General features: G+C 26.8%; 1 protein-coding gene across 1 annotated transcript; it reads left to right on the top strand.

The window, feature by feature from the left end:
- The first annotated feature begins 601 nt into the window (after window positions 1–601).
- Window positions 602–21804, top strand: LOC135927898 (uncharacterized). Its single transcript, XM_065464143.1, has 11 exons — window positions 602–1776; window positions 14560–14665; window positions 15297–16280; window positions 16338–16406; window positions 16457–16566; window positions 17909–18147; window positions 18330–18468; window positions 18535–18640; window positions 19815–19994; window positions 20204–20476; window positions 20666–21804. Exons 1-11 carry the CDS (start codon window positions 785–787, stop codon window positions 21419–21421), a joined length of 3954 nt encoding a protein of 1317 aa, XP_065320215.1. The 5' UTR covers window positions 602–784; the 3' UTR covers window positions 21422–21804.
- Window positions 21805–22901: the final 1097 nt, after the last annotated feature.

Raw genomic sequence — 22901 nt, 5'->3', positions numbered from 1 at the left:
AATAATGCTCGATTCACCCGAAAAGTTATTAATAACAATTATGTTAGTATTTTTTTTGATGGAAGACGTTTCGAATCACAAAATATATGACACATTTGTAATCACACCTAAGAACATCCTAAAGACTCAAAAATTAACCTCAACATCTCAAAATCCCGATGATTATTTTCATGTCGATAAAATAAGAATGATCAATAAAACTAAAACTCTTCGAATCAATAAAAGATTCTTCGAAATTAGAAAAAAACGCTCAATACACAGTGATACTTTTCAGAGTTTCGGCTCAGACAGAATTTTGGCACCCGATTTGCATTTAATAGAGGCCATGTTTTTATCTGGAGCCTACCTCAAAGCTATGACAATATATTCTGATTATTTAGCTCGTTCCCGGCGACAACATTCAGCAAACTGCACATCCTTATCCGTTCTTAAATATCAAAATTTAAGGAAACAGTTGAAACTATCCATCCTCGACAATATAATTATTTCTAATCGTTACGTCGATAATAAAAGATTTTATGATTTAAGCCTCTACGCCGATTTTTATCCATCTGCAAAAATTACAATAACCGCCAGTCATATCATAAGCGATTATATCCTTCAAAGCATACATGGTAATTTTTCTACACACAAATCAAATACCGGCAAGATAATTGATTTGAGATCTCGTGAAGAAAATAGACGAGTATTTAATTCCATTATCAGAGGAATAGTTGCCAGCGATGACGCCATATTCGGTTGCACATTAGCTTTTCCTGGTGGAGATCTCCCGTTGATTAATCGTATGAATAATCTAACCTCAAATATCGATAGTCTTAAACAAGTCTCGATGACAAATTGGGCTCCAGCAGCTTTTAAAAAAAGGAAAAGAGTAAATAATGGTAAACCCAATCACGCTATAATATCTCTGGATTTGGCTAAATATTACGATTTCACATCTCGAGGTATAGGCAGAGCCGAATGGTTTTGGTCTTGGTTTGGCGAGGATATACCCAGCGATAGAATATTCGAACAATCAGACTCTCTCAAAATCAAACGGGAAAATAGAGCATCTGATACCCTCAACAGACACGTTAAAAAATACAAACTTAAAAAAATTAAACACGCTAAGGGACTTAGCCTTCCACCTAAATCAAACTACAATGAGGTGATTCACACATCTCATGATAACAATCTTTATCATAATCAAAATCGCAGAAGGCATTCAATCAAATCTCACGTTGATCACATATCCCCTACACTAAAAAATGACAATATGGACATCGATTCTCACTGGGAATATCATTATAAAGGCTTCCAATCATTGGACGGAGCATTCGAACCTGATTTAGACAACGTTTCTGAAAATCATAATTACTTTGACAATCATATACAAAGTCATATCCCCGGAGATGATGAATATTCGAATATATTAGATCAAAAAAATTTGCTAGTCCCAGGTTTCAGACAGATCAACCTTGAAACCCCGAATAACCATCTAAAACGCGATCAAACTACAGCATTGCGCAAGGATAAATTTAATGATGAAACTAGGAACAAATATCATCTGGGTGAAGGTAGGTGGAGCCACCCATTTATCGATTGCAAGTTGGGAAAGATATGGCTTGTAGCTTACAGTGTTCCTATATATCTACCTGATATGCAATCGAAGTCGGAGGATAATCAATATTATGTTAGGGGTGTTTCTTCTTTTCTATCCTTTCTAAACGCGAAAAAGATCAAAGAGATGCCATATCTATGGTTGCCTAATGGTGTACAACAGACAGGAACTCTGGTGTAAGTATTTATTTGAAGTTTTTTTAGTCATATAGACTCCTTCTTTTTCAAAATCATGACATATTTTAAAGGGGCATATGTTTTTATGTTTTTAAAAAAGTCATATGATTTTCAAAAAGAACATCCTATCTATCACTTAAAAAAAGCGATATTAACAATTCAATATGATTTTTTTAATAAAAAAATCACTATTTTATGCAAAGTTATAATTAAATTTTTCAAATATATACATTTATTATATTGGTAAAAGTCACTTAAAACTTTTATATATATATATTTTTTTTTTAAAGTTCTATCCTATTTTATTTATCTCTAGCAGTTAATTTAATATAGAAGTTACCGAACTGTTTAAATTAACTCAAACTATTAAGGGCATCATGTCAATATTTTTAAACAAAACTTTAAATTGAAATGTATCAATCTTAATCAAGAAAAAAATTTAAAATTAAAATTGATAGTAGATATTCAAAAAATGGAAAAATCAAGTGTCAACAGATTGTATATTTTTAATTTTCGTTTCCATGTGTAAACTAGAAATGTTGGATTTGGTGCTCTCATATAAAATTTAAAATTCTCAGCATTTTTTGGTTTCTTCATTTTGGACATTAGTAAAAGCTGTCATTTTATCCATTGAAATTTTTAGCTTTTATCATTTAGGCATGATAAAAGTCGAATTTTAATGTATAAAATTTTTTTTTGCTAGGATAGAAAATATTTTTAGATGATACTCAAATTAGATTTAGGAACTCGTCGCCTTTGTTTCTTTGCACAGAAAAGTCAATTATATATGTTTAATTTGCTAGACACCGTCAAAAAATAATTGGAGAAGGAATTAATCTGATGATTAATGTTGATATACTAAAAATTTTATTTCATATTTTTTTAAAATTCATTATTCGGCCAAATTAATAATTTTATATTTGCAAAATCCCAGCAAATAATTATTGATTTCAAGCTTGAAAAAAGACATTAGTATTTTTGTTAAAAGTAGAATTCTCAGATTTTTTGAAATATACAAAATTGCTCTTATATTAAAAATGATCAAATAATATAGGGAAAATTCTAAGGCATCTTGTGAAACAAGCTTATAGCTAGAGAAATAAATATAAACATATATTATTTGTATAGATATGATTGTGAAATCTGGATTGACCATATAGAGAAAAAAAAATATAAGTATTATTTATAGGAAGATTACTAAATGGTTATAAATACAACCTAAAAAAAGGAGTGTCATTTCTAAATCTAAATTAACAAAAATATATTAAGGATATTATATAAAATTGATAGAAGGGTTCTATCACAAATAACCTATGTTTCTATTTTAAATAAATTTAGAGTATTTACTGATAATTTTATTTTATCTCTCTTATTAAATTTCATATAATAATATAATTAAATCTAAGTAAATACCCCAGAAGCAAAAGGGATCAGTTCATAGAAAATTTAAAGAGTATTTTTATTTTTACCCTCGCCCATTTTCTTAGGCTGTTTAAAACCCTAAGAAAAGAAATCCCAAATTATTAACGGAAAACGGATCCAAATAAAAATCAGTGTTTAAAAAAGGAAATCACAAAAAAAGTCAACGCACCAGAACCAATTGGTAGCTCCAGTCTCATTTTGGCTCCTATCCTGTTTATACTGGCCACGGCCAATCACATTTTAAAACATTTAAACTCCTGATTGGGAATCGAAATATCTTGCTACTAATAACCAGAATCTTCTTGACCCTGATTTATTTACGATTAATAAAATGTGTTTAAGGATCAACAAAATAAATATATAAACCAATCAATACAATCAAAAAATGCTTCAAAATCGTAACTTCAAAAAAATTATAAAAGTGACATTTTTTTTATATAAAATTTTGGTTTTGTGGTAAATCTTATACTGTATGTTTTAGTTATTATTAACGATTTTTTTTAATATCATTTTTGTTTTATCATTTATACAGTAAAATTTAAAAATATTTTATGGTCATCAAGGCCAAAAAACAAGTTTTTTCTTGTGGATATGTTTTTTAAAAGTATTATAATAATGAGGATTCGGTTCAACCTAAAAAAAATAGTAAAATTTTTGAAACGTATAAATTATTATTTGTTTTGTCAATCAATCACTAATAAAAGAAATCTATATTATGATATTTCATATACTTTTTTTTATATATCCTTTCAGATATTAAGGAACTTAGTAAATTATCTTAAATGCATTTTTATTTGAAATTAGTATTTATAGTAAGTTTGGAAAAAAATGTATACGAGAAAGGGAGGAGGCTTGTATTCTAACCACTAACCTTATTGTAAAAGTTGTTTTAGTGGCGTTTGGATCTAAATAATATTTAAATTCCGCATAAGTTTAAAATAACAACTACAACCATCCTACCACTTAAACTACACATAGACCAATAAAACTGTAAATAAAATTTAAAATAAATAATTAGTTTATTGAAAAATATATGAAAATTTAAATATATCTGTCTCTAGATGATCTTACTCCGGATAGGTTGATCGGAATCAGGATCCCTCATTTAAATATCCCAAAATATTTTTATTATGGAGAACTTTTTAATTTAATTTTTGAAATTGCTATTTTTATTTTTATAAAGTTATTTCATGTTTACTAAAAGAATCTAAGGAAATTTAGAATACCTACTTTTCGGGTAAAATCGTTAAATTTAAAAAACGCTTTAAAAATTAGCACAATCATTTGTTGAACGCGTTTTTCAAATTTTAAAATCTAATTTTTGCCGAAGAATGTATAAGTAGATTATACCTAATAAATTTAAGATAATTTGATCATGGATCTTTGAGTCGTTTTTAATTTATATATTAACTGGCAATGAATTTATTTAACTTTAGATATTAATCAGGCAATACGGGGATTGACTAAGATATCCTTCGGGAAAAACACTTATTACCTTTTTACCCACATTGCTATTAATAGGGTTGGGCAAGTTACTCGAAAGAATTAACGGTTACGTTACCGCTATTTTGAACATGTAAAGGTTATAAAAACACGTTATTACATAGAGAATAAATCAATCAAAAAATGTGATAAAGAATTAAATTTATTCATTTCTTGTAGCGTCTAAAATATAAAAAAAAATAGAGTATTTAAACATAAACTAGTTTAGTCATATTTGTCTAATTTAAAATTAGAAAACAAAGATAATTATTTTAAAGATCTCCAAATGTGGAAATAAAAAAATTTATTTTTACCGGTTGTTGTAAACTAATTTAATGTGTAATAAAGTCAAATTCAAAGTGACAATGATTTTAAATGAAACTTTAGATAATCTGTAGTATTAAATTTTTCTTCTTCCCCTATTAAAAATTTCCCCTAGAACTCACTACAAAATCAATAATTCTTGAAGAAGAAAATATATACGAATCTAATCTAATAATTAAAATAACACTCATTTAATAAAAATTTAGATGGTCTTATTAATTTTAAATAATAAAATTAAATCTATATATTACTTATAATAGAATTGTAAAAGAAATCGTTCAGGGGGCTATCAACTATCGAGTCTTCCTTTCTTAAATGCATTTTCAATAGTTGCTAGGGTTTAAAAAAATAAAAAACAAAATCATTTAAATACATACCACAACGAAAAGATCTGAAGATGAAGAAATTCTAGAGAAGTGAATAGACGCTTTCTAATGGATACCTTGCTTTCAGTTAACATCAGACATTCCATTTTAAATATTTAAAAAATATTTTTTTGTTCAAAATTATTATAAAAAATTATTCAAATAACGAAAAACATACGTTACATTACACAAATAAACATACACTATCAGAATGAGAGAATTACAAGAGCATTACCTTATGTAATGCTTTGTTAAGTTAAACTATCTGTAATTTTTCACCCAACCCTTGGCCTGTAGCATCCGCCGATATGTTACATTTTTGAAGAAAACATTTTTTTTAATGGCCATATGTAATAATATTGTTCTCGCTAGAATTCATTACAGCCGATCGGTATATTATGGTAAAGATCAATTGTTATAATCTTGATTTTAATTTGTTGGCCACTATATTTTTTTTAAATAGAAAGAATATATTTTTTTAAGATAAAATATAACGTTTATACATCATTAATTTTTCTTACTTTTAATTACGACGTTTATGTTTAATTATTTTTTTTCTATGTCTACTTGGTAATTGAGTTTTATATTCAAAAAACCCCTAATTATTCACTTTAACATATGTTTTTTTTGTAATAAAATAACGTTCTATCACTTTTTGGCTCAATGTTTTAAATGATAGTTTTTCCATTATGTTTTTAATTAAAAGATATTTCTGAGATGATTATTTAGAAAATTAAACAGGAAGTTTTATCGATTTAAAAGATATGAAAGCAAATTTTAAGCTGGATATCAATATAAATGTATTATGAAAACATAAAATACCTATTCATATTTACCAGAGTTATTAAAAGATAGTTAATGGATCTAGATACAGGTATATCATATAGAAACGTATCAAGATACAGATATAATTTATACTTTATACAAGGTATACTTTTGTTCTTGAACAGAAACTCTTATTATGAGAGCACAAAATATGTAAACAATATTTTTATATTTTGTTGTCATTCAAGTCGAACACCAAATAAAATAATAAGAATAAAATGTCAAAACCCCTATTTTTTTTCGTTCTTTCAAACAAATTCTCATTATAAACGAGCATTATTTAAAAAATTTTTTTTACATTAAACTTATAATTTATTTATTAAAAGTCAGGGGATTATCTATAAAATTATTTTAAGAAATTCTAAATAAATTTATTTGCTTAAAATAATCTTGTGCATCAATGGTATTGTTTTTTATCATTAATGGGCGCGATATTCCTATACATGATAAATATATCCTTCACAATTTTGAGCTGATATCTATAGATTTAAATGGGGGGAGAAGGGGGGGGATAATAATATTTAATGAATATTTATATATTTTTTAATAAGTTTTACTATTTTTTTTATATATTTAATTAAATTATATGCCTATATGAAATAAAATGAATTTTGCATTAAAATATTTTTATCTTTATATAAAAAAGCGTTAAATAAAAGTATATCATAATGTATTTTAAAAATATCTAAAACAGATTTAGATACCTCTAAAATAGTAATATATCGATATAGATATAGATACTTTTTATAAGAGTGTATCTAGATACAGATATCACATTTTTATATCTAGATATTTTAACAACTCTGATATCTACCATGTTTTAAATTCAACCCCCAACCCCATCCCCTCCCTCCATATCTAAGCCACTGATTAATTCTTTTTAAAATTACACAAATAAAATAATTTTGCAAAATTCCGTTTTGGGAACCTGAAATTTTTATAAAATCCTTTTAATAATTTATAGTATCCAAATCTCTTTAAAATTAATAGTATTATAAATGTTTTATTTTATTTTTCTCCACTAAGATACATTTATCATTTTGTATAGCCTCAAACAAAAAATTCTAACCTTAATAAATTAAATCATTTTTCCATTCAAAAAAAAATTTGTATTTCATGATGGTATAATTTTGGTTTAATATCAATTTCCAAATTTCGTTTATCATCATTTTTACATTATATGAAGAGTTATCTAATGGTCATTCATACCAATTTGTGAACTGTTTGATATTTAATAATATATTTATTTATTTGATTTATTATTCCAAAATCTACGGGGTTGCTAGCTACGTGCTAAAAAGGCGTTTTTATGAAATTTATTATTTAGGCGTTCTTAGAAGGAAAAAAACGTCTTGAATTTTAAATCTCGATTTTCCACCATCAGAATTCAAAAACATAAAAATTTTTCATTTTATTAGTTTTTTTTTATAATAGTCTCTACTAATATGAATCGGGTTGAATTGAAATATTTAGATGAATCATTTTAAAAAAATCGAAATTAATCTTGTTTTGAAATTTTTACAATATTCTAGAATTATTTATTATTTTTATATTTTAGACATGTTATTATTTTTATATTTAAAAAAGGTATTACTGCTTTTCGATAAAGTTTCAAAAGTTTGTGGATCTAATTTTCTAGTAAACATTACTTCAAAAAATAAACGCAAAAAGGAATACACTTTACTTGTTACCTTGTAAAAAAGGGTTCCACGTCTTTATAGAGAAACCATTATAGAGAATGTATTTTATAGAGAAACATTTATAGAGAAAACAATTACAGAGAATGCATTTATAGAGAATTGTTTTTTAGAGAATGTAGTTTATAGAGAATGTTTTATAGAGAATGTTTTATATAGATAATTTTTATAGAGAATTAATTTATAGAGAATGATTTTATAGAGAATGCCGTTTATAGAGAATGGTTTTATAGAGAATGTCGATTATAGAGAATGATTTTAAAGAGAATTATTTTATAGAGAAGGTCCTTAATAGAGAATGACTTCAAAGAGAATGATTTTATAGAGAATGTTGTTTATAGAGAATGATTTTAAAAAGAATTACTTTTATAGAGAATTATTTTGTAGAGAATTACATTGTAGAGAATTATTTTGTAGAGAATTACATTGTAGAGAATTATTTTATAGAAAATTATTTTCTAGATCTTGATTTTATAGAGAATATTATATATGGGCCAATTATAGAGTTCAAAAAATTTATGCGGGATTTGAAAAATATATCAAAATTAACATTTTAATAATACAATTCAGTTTATTTGTTGTATTTTTTCGATGACTTTATTTGTTTCAACAATGGTTTTTTGTAAAATCTTTTTAGATCATATCAAGGTTTATGATTATTAACTCAGCTAAACCAAACCTGAAACGATTTGTTAAATATGTATTAACCGTTATTAAAGAGAATCTAAACTGAACCAACCATTTTTAAAATTTTTATATATTGCATTATATGTCAGCTACCTAAATTAGCCTATAGAAGGGTTCTTAACTCTACCCTTATGAATATAATATGACGGACGAGAATCTTGATTTTAATTTTAATTAAGAAAAGGTTTTAACCAGTTGTTTGGGTAAAAAATATGTCAAATTCCCGTTCGTTCTGCGTTTCGGAACACGTTTCTAAATATAATTTTCTTTCTATTTTATTATACAAATTTTATTCATAAATCTTTTTAATATAGTTAACTAAGAATTCATTAATCTCTAACATTTAGATGTATGCGATGACTTTAATATATTGAGTGTCAAAAAGTGCCGATCTCTATTTGGGGTTCCACATATTTATAGAGAAACCAATATTTTTGATTTAATAGAAGCACCATAATTTTGTCCTTCCTAAAAAACCAAAACCGTAAATTGAAGATTTCTATATAAGATATTATAGCGAATGCATTACCGAATGCATTATCGCGAATGTATTATAGCAAACGCATTATCGCGAATGCATTATAGCGAGTATAATACAGCGAAAATATTATAGCGAATGCATTATCGCGAATGTTTTAGCGCGAATGCATTATCGCAAATGTATTATCGCGAATTCATTGTCGCGAATGCATTATCTCAAATGAATTACATCAGTTGCGATATCGGGAATGGAGTTTGATGAAAACTACAATTTTATATTTATCGGCCTTTAGACAGACTTAGTTGAACCTGGAAATTAAGTTAAAGTCGGGCTTGGGTCTAAAAATTTTTTTTTTAAAATAGGGTTAAGGCTTTTGATTTTTTTTGACTCAAAAAATATAAAAAAGATTCTAAGCAATAAAATAAATTTCTCTAAAGATTAGGGTAAAGGAATTAAATTTTTATATTAATTGATTGTTTAATATACGTTTAGATATATTTTTCAATTAAATTTGGGACAGGACAGGCTAAGGCCTAAAATTTAAAATTATGGCTAGGCTCCTAAAAATAAAGATTTTGGATGGAGCTTTGGCCGAAATAAATAAAATTTGCAAGGCACTAAGAAAAATTTTTTTATTTAATTAAAACGAGCCAAACAGATAATTAGACTTCGGATTTATATTATTCTTTGACAAAGCATGCTTTAATTAGTGAGGGATTTAGTATGGACTTGATAAGCATTTTTTGATAATAAATTTATATAAAGTTCTCTTATTGTTTAATCAAAAAGACAAGGTCAAAGCTTATCACAACAAGACATAAAACAATGTTCGGCATCATATGTAGATTGTCGAATTGAATTGCTATCCATCTCAGTACTTAATTCGTGTAATCTTTGATGATGAAATTGCCACTATTGTGACTTAGGAATTGGGGAAAAATAGATTATTGATTTCCTTAAATTGATTCTTGCTAAGTTCTTGCTTCCTGACGAGTCTTTTTTCTAATTATGTGATCAAAGACAAAATTATATAAAATGGATTAGAAATATTATAAATATAAGTAGAGCTAAAATTGAATGAATTGAACATGCCTCATATATTATTAAAAAATAACTTAGCTATTTTTAACACAAATTATAGTATATTTCCATTTCAGTTCAGTTGCTATATTTTATTAATCTGATGAATGTCATAAATTTTATTAGAGTGGCGATAATAGTGATTGGACGTTACTATCATCGCTGAAGATGAGAAAATTTAATGGAATAAAATATTTATTGTGAGTTGTACTTCAAGGAGTAGATACAACCCTAAAAAATCGAAAGGTGGAAAATATCTCTTTTTTACATTTTCTATGCCTTTATATTTTTTTAAATGTGTATTCTTCAAGACTAAAAGAGGTTTAGAAAGATTTAAAATAAAAGTTTTAAAAGCAAGCATTGACGGATATTAAAATTAATTAAACAAGCTGTAGCGAACTTATCATTTATGATTCCACTTTTTACAGTAGAAAGCAAGGCTCTATAAAAAATATATAAGAGAAAAGTAAGATAACTGTCTCAGAGGAAGCGTAGATAATGAAAATCCTTATGTTATGCTGGAAATAAAAATATTGTTTTAATCATGAAATTTTTTTATTAAGAAACACCCACCCCTCCTCCCAACAGAAAAGTTTGAATAAATAATTAGCCATAATGATACGAAAAAATTTAAATATTAATGATAATTATATTTGCTTATAACCAGATCCATAGACCGACTACCAATAATAAAAAGACGCTTAACCATTCAAACAATGTTAAACAGGACCTTTTACCACAGGGGAAGGGGTTATAACTCATGATTGGCATTGAAATTAAAATGGGTAGTTTGTATTTGGAATTCCGTTGTTCTAATTTTGATGTGGTATAGGAAATGAGGAGAGTGGGGGAAGAAGGGGGTAGTATTATAATATATGATGAAAAATCTTTTGGTAATTAGGTATTTGAAATAACTTCTAAGTGTAAAAGAGTTAGTAAAATATTGTGCAATCTGCTGCAAATATCAAGCTTCGATATTTTCTAAAGAAAGACATTACAATGCGATGGAAATCAGTGTATATCATGATACAAAGCTTCTTTTATAATCATATGATGAAATACAAGCTTGTCTGTGAACCAACCATATTTAAACAAATTGGTATCAATAAATATAATCCCTATATGTAAATAAAAAATTTCTTATAAATATTAAAAGTCTGATCTTCGGAATGTTTAACAAGTTCAAAAAACCTATAAAAAACATTTTAAACTTTTTGATTCACCTTTCTCTACACTTCTAAGGAGTTTAGGCTTGTAATAAGAAATTTTTATTTTACTAAAATCAATTTAGAGAAAAAAGTGTATTATTTTAAATTTAATCGATGTATAATTTTTAGGTAAGGGTTTGAACTATCATTTTGTATTTTGTAAATTCAGATACAATTATTTTCGGACCTATGACTATTTTGACAGAAATTGATCCAACCACCCCCTGGTCTTCCCTGCCTCCCTGTGAATATTAGACAGTGCTCTAATGATCTTTTAACTAAACTTAATATTGGTAAGGCGATAGTTTGATGGGTATTGTTTTATTTTTTGTTATTATTTGCATTTAAAATCATTAACTGAGTGCCTTTTATTAAATTTAAAAATCTGATTTTGCCAGAAATGCACCTGAATAAGTGTAGAATACCCACCCTAAATGTTGCGAAATCGGTTAATCTTAGGCAATTCTAAAACGGTTAGCCAAGTTTTTAGGTTAAAAAATCGGCTAAGCATAATTAGGCTTAGCATAAAAATAGGCGAAAACTAATTATTCAAAAATTAGGCATCGGCTAAGGAGCTCGATTAATCGCCCGTCATATATCGTTACATAATAAATATATAAAATAATTTTAATAAAGGCTAGGCTTAGTGTTGCATAACGCTGATGGGCGATTAGCCTAGCTCCCAGTCCCTACATTTTGTCTAATTAGTTTTAGGCGATTTTTCGGTTAAGCCAAATTATGTTTAGCTGATTTTAAGGCTACTAACACTACTTATAAATTTCAGATTAATGTAAATTAAAATTTCTTCAGAGGTTCAATATAAGATCTTCTGAAATTTATAGGGTGGCTATTCTACACATATTCTAATGCATTTTCGGCAAAATCAGATTTAAAATTTAATAAAACGCGCTCAATTTATGATTTAAAATGAAAAAATAGAACAAAATAAAATTATTAAATACAAAAATATTTTGGCGCAATCGTATGAAATTCCCAGGGTAGATTCTCTTTGGAATTGGTAAAATCAGATTTATTAGGGAAATTATAAAAGCGCACTATAAATCAGAAACCTACACGCCCGACCTTAAACTCGGGCCGTATTTTAATTTTTTTAAATACACATGCCGGGTCAAAAAAAGCTTTTTTTAAAAAACTCAAGCCGGGCCATTTATTTTAAAACCAAACATTTTAAATCACCATTATTATCTAGGCAAATTAAAAATAGATAATATATTTTTAAAAAATCGGGGCCTAACCAAGCAGATTAAAATAATGCACAAAGCAACTAAATATTGATAAAATTTTCTAAAACAATTGGGGTAAGGCTGGCTTTGTTGCTAATAGTTTTTTTTTAAAATGGCTACTCTACTAGTTAAAGCAAAGCACTAATAGAAACTGATAAAGAAGGAAATATTTTCATAATTTTAACATTACTACTTCTAATTGTTCAGCGTATTTTTAAAAAAAATAACAACAGGAAACTTAAAAATATTATCATAATTATTCATAAGCAATACAAATCAGGAACGTGAATAATTTTTTTTAAGATTATTTTTTCCCTTTTTTTATCCAAGGGTTCCGAGAATTTATATGACGGCATCTGGCTTGTTTTTTTGAGAAAATTTATTTCTAAAATAATACTTAATTCATTTTCTATAAAATCATTCTCTATAAAATTCTATAAAATTATTCTCTATAAAATCCTTCTCTATAAAATAATTCTCTCTCAAACAATTCTTTGTAAAATATTCTCTATAAAACAATTCTCTGTAAAATATTCTCTATAAAATCATTCTCTATAAACGACATTCTATATAATTGTTTTCTCTTTAAAAGTTTCTCTATAAAATTCTCTATAAAATCATTCTCTATAAACGAGATTCTCTACAAAATCATTCTCTATAAATGAGATTCTCTATAAACGACATTCTCTATAATTGTTTTCTCTTTAAAAGTTTCTCTATAAAATAAATTCTCTATAAAATCATTCTCTATAAACGAGATTCTCTACAAAATCATTTTCTATAAATGAGATTCTCTATAAACGACATTCTCTATAATTGTTTTCTCTTTAAAAGTTTCTCTATAAAATAAATTCTCTATAAAATCATTCTCTATAAACGATATTCTTTATAAACGACATTCTCTACAATTGTTTTCTCTATAAAAGTTTCTCTATATTTGCATTCTCTATAAAAGATTCTCTGTAAAGACGGGATACCGTAAAAAAGGAACTTACATAAAAAATTCTCTAAATATTATAAACAAATTTTCTTTTTATTTATTTTTATCCCATAGATAATAAAAATAAAATTATTTAAAAATGATATATTATAAGATATGATCTTTTTGTAACATTTTTTTTTATTTTTAACAACAATAATTTTCAAAATTTTGATCAGATTAAAAAGAGCGCTTAGTGCTAAACACACGTTCAACTGGCACAGAGGATGATGGGAAGGTTGCATTATATTTAATATAAAAAATTGAGGAAATTTATTAAAAATATTTAAAGGATGATCTATATGTTCAAAAACTCTTATTAGATCATTTTCACAGAATGTTTATTCAGATCCTCATCAATTTTTTAAATATTTTTATCAGAATTTAACCTGGATTAATATTTTTACCTAAATATCGTTTTAGATTTGACCTGCTGGACATCGAGGTTGAAATATTTGAATTGGCACAATCTACACTTACAAAGTGTAGACCTAGTGCCCTTAATTTTATTTATTAGTGTAAATTATGTTTCATATTGAGGCCAGGGCAAAGAAGAATAAGTACTGTTGACATATTCTTTATAAATAAATTATATTGGTAGAAAATGTAAATCAACATACCTCAATTTATTCAATATTAATTAGATTAACAATCTCGACTGTATAAAATTCTACAACAAAAATGTAATAAATAAAATAGAAATGAGGACTTTGATGGTTGATCTGAATTAAAAACTCGGTTTAAATTATTTATAAAATTTAAAAAAAATAAAATGCTTTTTTCTATACTTTCTAGGAAAACATTTAAAGTTAACGAGTAACGTTTTGCATTAACGTTACTCGAAAAAAATAAAGGCATTAGTTTTTACCTTTTGAAAAAAGTAATAAATGCCATTCCTTTAGCACTAGATTTTTTTTGATATTGGACACAATTTTTCCTGATTTGAAAATTATAATTATAAAAGTATTATTTAAACATTTCAATTTAAGAGGTGTGATTGCTGTAATGATGGACTTAAGGTATCTCGATGCTAATCAATGTGATAATGGAACTGGCTTATTTGCGAAAACCCATCTATGTGATAGTTCGACCCAGGTTTGAATTTATACTTAATTGATTATATAATATAAATATAATATAATATAATATATAATATAATATAATATAATATAATATAATATAATATAATATAATATAATATAATATAATATAATATAATATAATATAATATATAATATAATATAATATAATATAATATAATATAATATAATATAATGTAGTATAATATAATATAATATAATATAATATAATATAATATAATATAATATAATATAATATAATATAATATAATATAATATAATATAATATAATATAATTATAATATAATATAATATAATATAATGTAGTATAATAAAATAAATATAATATAAATTGGAAACTGTAGGAATGGGAACAATTATTCCGGGAAATTTCACTGAATCCAAAAAATGACCAATTTAATTTAATTTACATATTTATAAACATAATATTTATAATGGATATTTGTTTTTCTTTCTTTAACCAGTTTGATTCTCATAACAATTTGTTACTGATTTTAAGGATATTATTATGTTTAAGTCATCAAAATTATAAATATTCTTTTTTTCCTGGTCCCTGCATAAAAGTTATTATTATATAAATAATAATTTATTTTAAATATATATATATACACCAATCAAAAATATAGTGCGTTCCAATTATTAAGAAGGGCTTTACATACGGTAACTACGAATGCAAATGTAAAAACGCTTTCAATTTACATTCAGCTAAAGATTTTTCGTATGGGAGAGATATAGATAGATTCAACAATATGAATGAAAAACAAGCATTCAGGCATAAATTCAACAGATTACTAAATTACGGCCGGTCCAGTCTTAGAAAACCCCCTAAGATATTACAATCGATCGAGGAGAATGCTGATTCATATCCAGAGATTAGAAAAGGGGTACTAGAATTTATCGCTGACAATTATTCTTCTGAATTTGAGGCATTAAAGGGTTACGAAAACTTGTCATTTAATGATAGCCATGAAACATCGCCGTTTCCACAAATCAATAACTTCAAAGATATCAAATCAACAATTCGCAAAGCTAAAATGATTGATTACACGAAGGAATATTACTCCCTCATCCCTAAATCGTACTACGAGAGGGATTTCAATGGTATCGTAATAGAAAAAAGTTTTATAAGGGACTTTGAAACGATTTTACAAAACATTAACACTTTCATTAATAACCAGAGCAAGCCAGCCCTTAGTCTGTCCTCGTTACCCTCCGACAAATATTACCGTTATCTATTTAATATTACAAATCTACTCAAATATTTATATAGAGACATAGAATTCGGGCAAACTCATTTGTCGCCCGTTCAACTGTATGACCCTGTTAGAGATACCAGTATAATGGTAAATTTAACACATATCACCCAAAATTTGGAATTAGGAGGAATGTTTCCTTCTCAATCACTGACAAATAATTCATCACGACAAGAAATAAAATCCATTTACAAGTGCTTCTCCTGCGGTGATATGAAATGCCTTAGATGCCCTGGGATAGCTTGCTTTGCCAAATACAGGATTGGTTTGAGAGGGCCCCCCTTAGCTATACAAAGCTTTTGCATGACTTTGGTTTTGGCTATGATAATTCTGATATTTTGGACCCGTAAAATAAAGGTATATCCTTTCTTTCTTTCTTAAATTAAATTATATTCACTTTAAATGAATATTTAGATTATTAGTTTCGCAATGTGGACTTTGTTGGAGATCATATTGCTAGGAGCCTTTATACTGTATTCCACAGTTAATAAATTATGCCTTTAAACATACATTTATATGAAATTGATTTTTAGATTATAATTGATTATTTCAAACCAACTACAATTTTGTGCTTCATAGGACCTTGGTTTCGAGAAGTAGGTTTCGGCTTGTTATATGGTGCTATCATTTTAAAACTTTACAAGTTTATTTTATATAATTAAATATTTTATTTTACATTATCGCTCTTCAACAGTTTTAAAAAAAAATCAACTTCAAACATATTGTAAATGAATGTGCACGTCTTACACTGCATTTCTAGTCACTCGACTATTTTTTCATGAATTTTTACAAATTACGATTTTTTTTTAAAAAAAACATTTTAATTTAATTCATTACCCTTGTATCCCCTGCCAATTCAATAGGTCCTTTCTTAGATGAATATAGTTACGTCTCTCGCTCATTTTATTTAGTGGTGCTGAAAGTTATTTTTAAAAAAGTTTCAAGTGTGCTCAGTGTTTAAATTAACTTTTATCTAGTGAGCACTCTTCCCTGTATAAATAAACGTCACATTAATTTTGATTTTTTAAACTTCTATCTGGTGCAGCAAATGCAAAGTAATGCTTTCTCTCTCTATTTCTTTTCATATTTTTCTAAATGGCTCTTCATAAATTAATTATATTTTATTGTTTTCGTGATTTTCCTTTTTATGTACATTAAAAAATAAGGCGTTAAACTAAGATATAATTATATATTGTATCATGGGCGGTCATTGACCAGAAGAGCATATGCCCCCTCCCCTGAAAAACGCCTCGCGATTTTCTAATATCATTGCAATTTCATTTTAATAATTATACTAATTCATCTTTCCAATTATTAAAAGTTCATAAAATATTTGGTTTTAATTACGACATAATAAAAATATCTAGGCTTTCAACTTAAGAGTTTTACTTATTTTCATATTATATTATCAACACAGAATATGTTTTAGTAATAAACTTAAACAATGCATTTATGATAGCCTTGTTCAAAAAATATACATCCCCCCCCCCATCTCCAACCACCTCGAAAAAGTCTCTGGGCGCCTATGCTTTCTATATTGTTTTTAGAGTAAAAAAAGGGGGGGGGGGTAAAATAAAATATAATTAAAAAATATCCGATTTATAAAAGTAACAAAATGAATATAACACATCCCTGCAAAAATATATTTCAGCTATATATAATAAAGTTGGTAATTAAATGTTGGTGATCGTTATTATTTTATTCCGGGACCTAAAGGTTTAATATTTTGAATTTGGCTTAGTTGGCGTCGTTTACTTTCCAATGTGAGGAGGCCCAAAGTAGAAATTTTTATCGAAAATTGAAAAATTATCAGGAGGTTATCCAAAGTTTTTAGGAGATCGAAAAAATTGAAAAATTACCAGGAGGTTATCCAAAGTTTTTAGGATGCTTGTGTTCCCTAGCGACTATCCTGGTTTGAATCTCTATAATATATATTCAAAAATTCTGGGGTATATTAATAATCTAATACTGTATATCGTATTTAGATTATACGTAGACTTTCAATCTCGCAAAGCTCATCGCATTCATATAAGGGACAAGGATCTCTTGAAGTATCTTATGGGAATTATCATAGTTATTATAGGATATATGGCCGCCTGGACATTCGTAAATTTGGATCGAATTTCAGAAGAAGGAGGCAGTATGTTAGAAGTTGGCATAACGAAGAACAATTTGATATATTACGTCTGTAAATCTCTATGGTGGGATTACGTTATTGAAATAGGTCAGTGAAAATTGATAATGGTATGTTTAATATAGGTAAAGTAATTAATTTAAAAAATTATTTTTTAAACTTATAAAATTGACAACCTTGTGACAACTATAATCACATCATTTTAGTTAGCCTATTTTCTAATATTTAATATCTTTTTATAAAATAATATTTATTTTTAATATTGTTTATAGGAGAGTTCCTATTTCTTATCTTTGGATTATATTACAGCTGGAAAATAAGAAGCGTTAGATCACATTTAAGCGAAGTATGGGCTCTCAAAACGTCTTTGTGTATTGAAGCCTTCGTATCAGTCATCATGAATCTTTTGAAGTTTACAATAATATTTGATATATATTTTACTATTAGTATAAACTTATATTTTTGGAAATTTTTTAGACATTTAACAGTTCTCAACACACATTCCGATTATATTTTCCTCATGTTCTTTTTTCGAATCCAATGTACCGTCACAATTGTTCTTCTATTGATATTTTTCCCAAAAGTAAATATTATTATTTTATTTTGCATTATAATATATAAAGTTATGACAAGTTTGACCCGTAGTTCCCCCCCCCCCTTGTGCTTTTTATAGTTTTGTCGGAAGACTTTATTTATAATTGGATTTATAAAATCCATTCTTCGAAAATAAATAATATGTCGTCAATGTTACTAGCAATGTCCATAATTAAAGTCCTACAGATCCAGCCTATCAGCCCGGCCAACACCATCAACAAAATATTATTCTTCCTTTTTTTGCCTGATTTAATGTACTAAAATAGAATTAATTATAAAAAATCGCATGGGAGGGGGAATACTATTCATTATTAATTTCATTATAATATTTTATAAGAAATATAATAAAATAGATAAAAATTATCAACTTATTTCTGAATATTTTCATATTTAATACCTAACGTTGAAATAGAAAAATAAACATTTTGAACCTTAAGATTTCTTCCCTCTAAGCCCTTTTTAAAAATTCGGGCCACCCGCAGGGTCTGGGTCTAGAAATATTTACCACTGGGCCATGTTAAATTTATATTTTTCAGATCTCTATCCCTAATTAGGCAATGAAAAATACACCTTAATCAATTTTTTTATCGTCAGTATATAAAAAATAACTCAAAAGTTCTGGGTTAAATTGTCTGAAATTTATAGAATTGATATTATACATCTCGAATATATTTGTTGCAAAATATTTTTGGAAATGTAAAAAAAAACACGCTCAATAAAATATTATAATATTTTGTAATTTCGAAGCATTTATATAGCTCATTTTTCTTTTTATTAATTTTTTTTGACATATTTGTATTTCCAGATAATATGTATAACGTTGGCGCATTTATTTACCCTGGTTAAATAGTTATACCATAATATTTTAAATCTTTAATTGAAAATTTTGGCCCCTTTGTTTATTTATCAATTGTAGACATAGTCCGCCAAAGTTTTTATTATTTAATTATAAAACAAAATTTTTATCAAATATAAATCTCTCCCAAATATTCTTGATTTTACAGGGGTTTTAAATGAAAAAAAAAACTATATTATATTCAAAAATATAAAGATAAAGATTTGCCCAACTTCCTTCATTTGTTGCATAAATATATTTATTATAATTTGATATACTAAAATTACCATATCCTATTAATTTTCTTGGTTTTTAAAAAAAATATAAGATTTGGAGGCTTATGAATCTAAAAAGTCACGGAGACCGTAGATCAAGGGGGATCTCAGGTGCAGAAGCGTTAGACCACATAACACCTGAAGGAATTAAATTGAGAGATAATTTAACATCAAATGGAGATTTGGATTTTAATGATATCAGTTTAACAGATATGGATCCTGAAGAAATAAGAGTTTATTTTATATATATTTTTTTCAATTCCTCTATTACCCTATAACATACTAAACTTAAAATAAGTAACATAATTTAGGGGTTTTGAGCATGCTCCTCTCCCCTACTGATGCCATTGTCTAGCTAAATTTTATTATTACTTTATCAAAATTATTAGCGGAATAATCAATTAATCATCTCAAACCTTTATTTTCTAATTTAAAAAAAAAGAGTGAATTAAAGCGTGTCTACATGCAACTCCAAATGCTTAAAAACAAAAATTTACGCAAGGACAATCCTCACATATCCAAAAGACGAGGTGGGCGTAAGGCCGCTCATTCTAGGCGGTTTTCATTGCAAGCCTTCCATCATCACAATCCCTCGACGCAATTAAATACGCATAATAACGAAAATAAACCTGGTGAAAATTATATTAAATCTTCATTTACTGGCTCAAAATACGCAAAAAACAAATCGATATTAGCTTCTAACCCACAACAAGATGTAATATTATTCTATTCTTATATAATATATGAATTGGTTATACTTTGATTATCAAATTGTATATATTTGAAAGGAATTTAAAGAATATATTTCTTTTAATAGCCAAATTTCATAAATCTTTATGACCTAAAAGAATATACACCAAAATTATATATATATACTATGCATCATTTTTTATTTAAATTGAAGGCTTTATTATCTTATCATGATACTGCAACCTCTTCTTTGGCCCATTTCAACCGTAATAAATCATCGCCACCTCTCTGCTTCAACAAAATCAATGAAGAAAACGAAGATATACTAGAAGGACTAGGGGATAATGACCAACAATCGAAACAGGTATCAACTACAAAGGCTCTCCCTCACAAACCAGAAAAGTTTTCTTCGCTTTACAAGTTGGTATTACCATCTGCTTCTCAATCGAAGACCAACTCCTTAAAAATTCCGCTTTCCTCAACTTTTGACGAGCTATCATCAACCGCCATTAACGAAGACGCTAATACCACGACAACTACCACAACCAATAACACAACCACATCTAACTCCAACATTCATGCCACTTCCTCGTCCAGCCCTAATAACAACCATATATTGGAGGTTAGTAATAGCACAGACAAAAAGAAGGGTAGTGTTAAGTTCAAGTTTAAGGACAGAAATTCCGATGATAAACATTGTGGATCTATTCCACACAAGAAATCTCTCAGTATACGAGCTTACGAAAGAGCTAAAATGGGCATTTTGTCTGGTATAATTAAGAAGAACTACGGTGATAATTTTTCTTCCTTTAACAATTTGGACAATAATGCTAGGATCAAAAAGGGTTACAAGACAAAATGTAAACACAATAATAAGCGCCGTTCTAAGAACACTAGCCTATCAGAAACATTTCAGAGTAATAATAGTGATATGTCGAAAACTCCAGAATCTTCAATAAATAGCGGATAATAGTTAAAGAAGGGAGCATTATCAACACAACGCTCAGTCCTATGAGTATATTGACAATAATATAATGGATAGTATGACCGTGTGGATTATAAATTGTTATTCAGTAAATCCTCTGCGATTGTTTTCAAAACATTCATAAAACTCTTACAAACAACCAACATATTATATACTTGATATCGTATCTCTGGAAATATTCTATAAAGCGTAGGCATATACAAAATATCAATCTATTCACATCGCATTTATAATAATTTTATTTTGATAGTATATTTCAAATTTTGCCAAATAATTACCAGGTTTCAATTTTTGAATTAGCCATGTTTATTGTATACCTGAAGTAATATTATCTAAAATATTTTTATAATCAACGTGTTTAAGCTGTTTATCGAAACCTTCAAGGATGGAAAATATGCAAAAATTTTAAATATACGAATTTGTAATGGAACATGGTTACCCCTCTTGTCATTTTAATTTGTATATTTATATATTTTTTTATTTTATAACATTAATGATTACACTATCTATGTCCCCTCACAAAGCAATAAACTTCTTTTTTAAATAAAATATATTTATTGTTATTACTATTCCCATTCATTGCTTTAATTCAAAAACTAGTATTAATCGAATAGTGCATTATTCGTATTCGATTCGATTCGTTTAATATTTTTCATATAAATAACGAAATTTGCCATTAGTAATATGCGATCAAACAAAATTAAAATGCCTATTAATCCAAATGCTAAGCCAATTTTTAAGGCCAAGAATTTTTCTCATTATTTATTCTTTATAAGACATGCAATTTTTTGACAGCAAATTAATTCTAATTAAGAAAATCCTAGCAGTTGATATATACTTTGTTAATGATATATCAATAAGTATATATTAGAAATGACAAATGATTAAATTTTATTAAAAAACATATAATATTCCGATTAAGCTATGAATTAAAACAAATTATGATTAATTTATCGAAACGGATAATTTACCATCGTATACGTTACTATTCGATTTGTTTTTGATGGGCCCATATTAACTCCTGATTGTTTATTTCTAGAATTATTAATTTCTTTATTGTGAATTTATGATTATGGGGCTCAGTCTCTAATATATATACACATTTGCACATTATACCTAAAACAAATTATTCGTTATTCGATTATTTTATCCGATTTGACATATTTTAAGACGAATAACAAAGTTTTAAATGGTAATCCATTTTTCTAATTTTTGAAATTTATTTATAAAGAATTTATTTTTTGAATCGAATATTCGACGAATCAAATCTAATAATGATTTATTATTTTATTAATACGAATATGAAATTATTTGATTCATATGAACAATAATACAATTATTCGATTCGTACTTTTGCAATTATAGTGTACATAGTGAGTTTTACATCATCATTATAATATTAAAATTCTTCACAACTCCTAGTAAGTTAATTATTTCCTCCAAACTCAGTTTTTAATCATATTTC

This window comes from Gordionus sp. m RMFG-2023, chromosome 4 (assembly GCF_954871325.1).
Source record: "Gordionus sp. m RMFG-2023 chromosome 4, tfGorSpeb1-WG-v2, whole genome shotgun sequence".
NCBI classification, from domain to species: domain Eukaryota; kingdom Metazoa; phylum Nematomorpha; class Gordioida; order Chordodea; family Parachordodidae; genus Gordionus; species Gordionus sp. m RMFG-2023.
The sequence above is the reverse complement of the archived record's forward strand: the minus strand, read 5'-3'. Positions and strand labels throughout refer to the sequence as shown.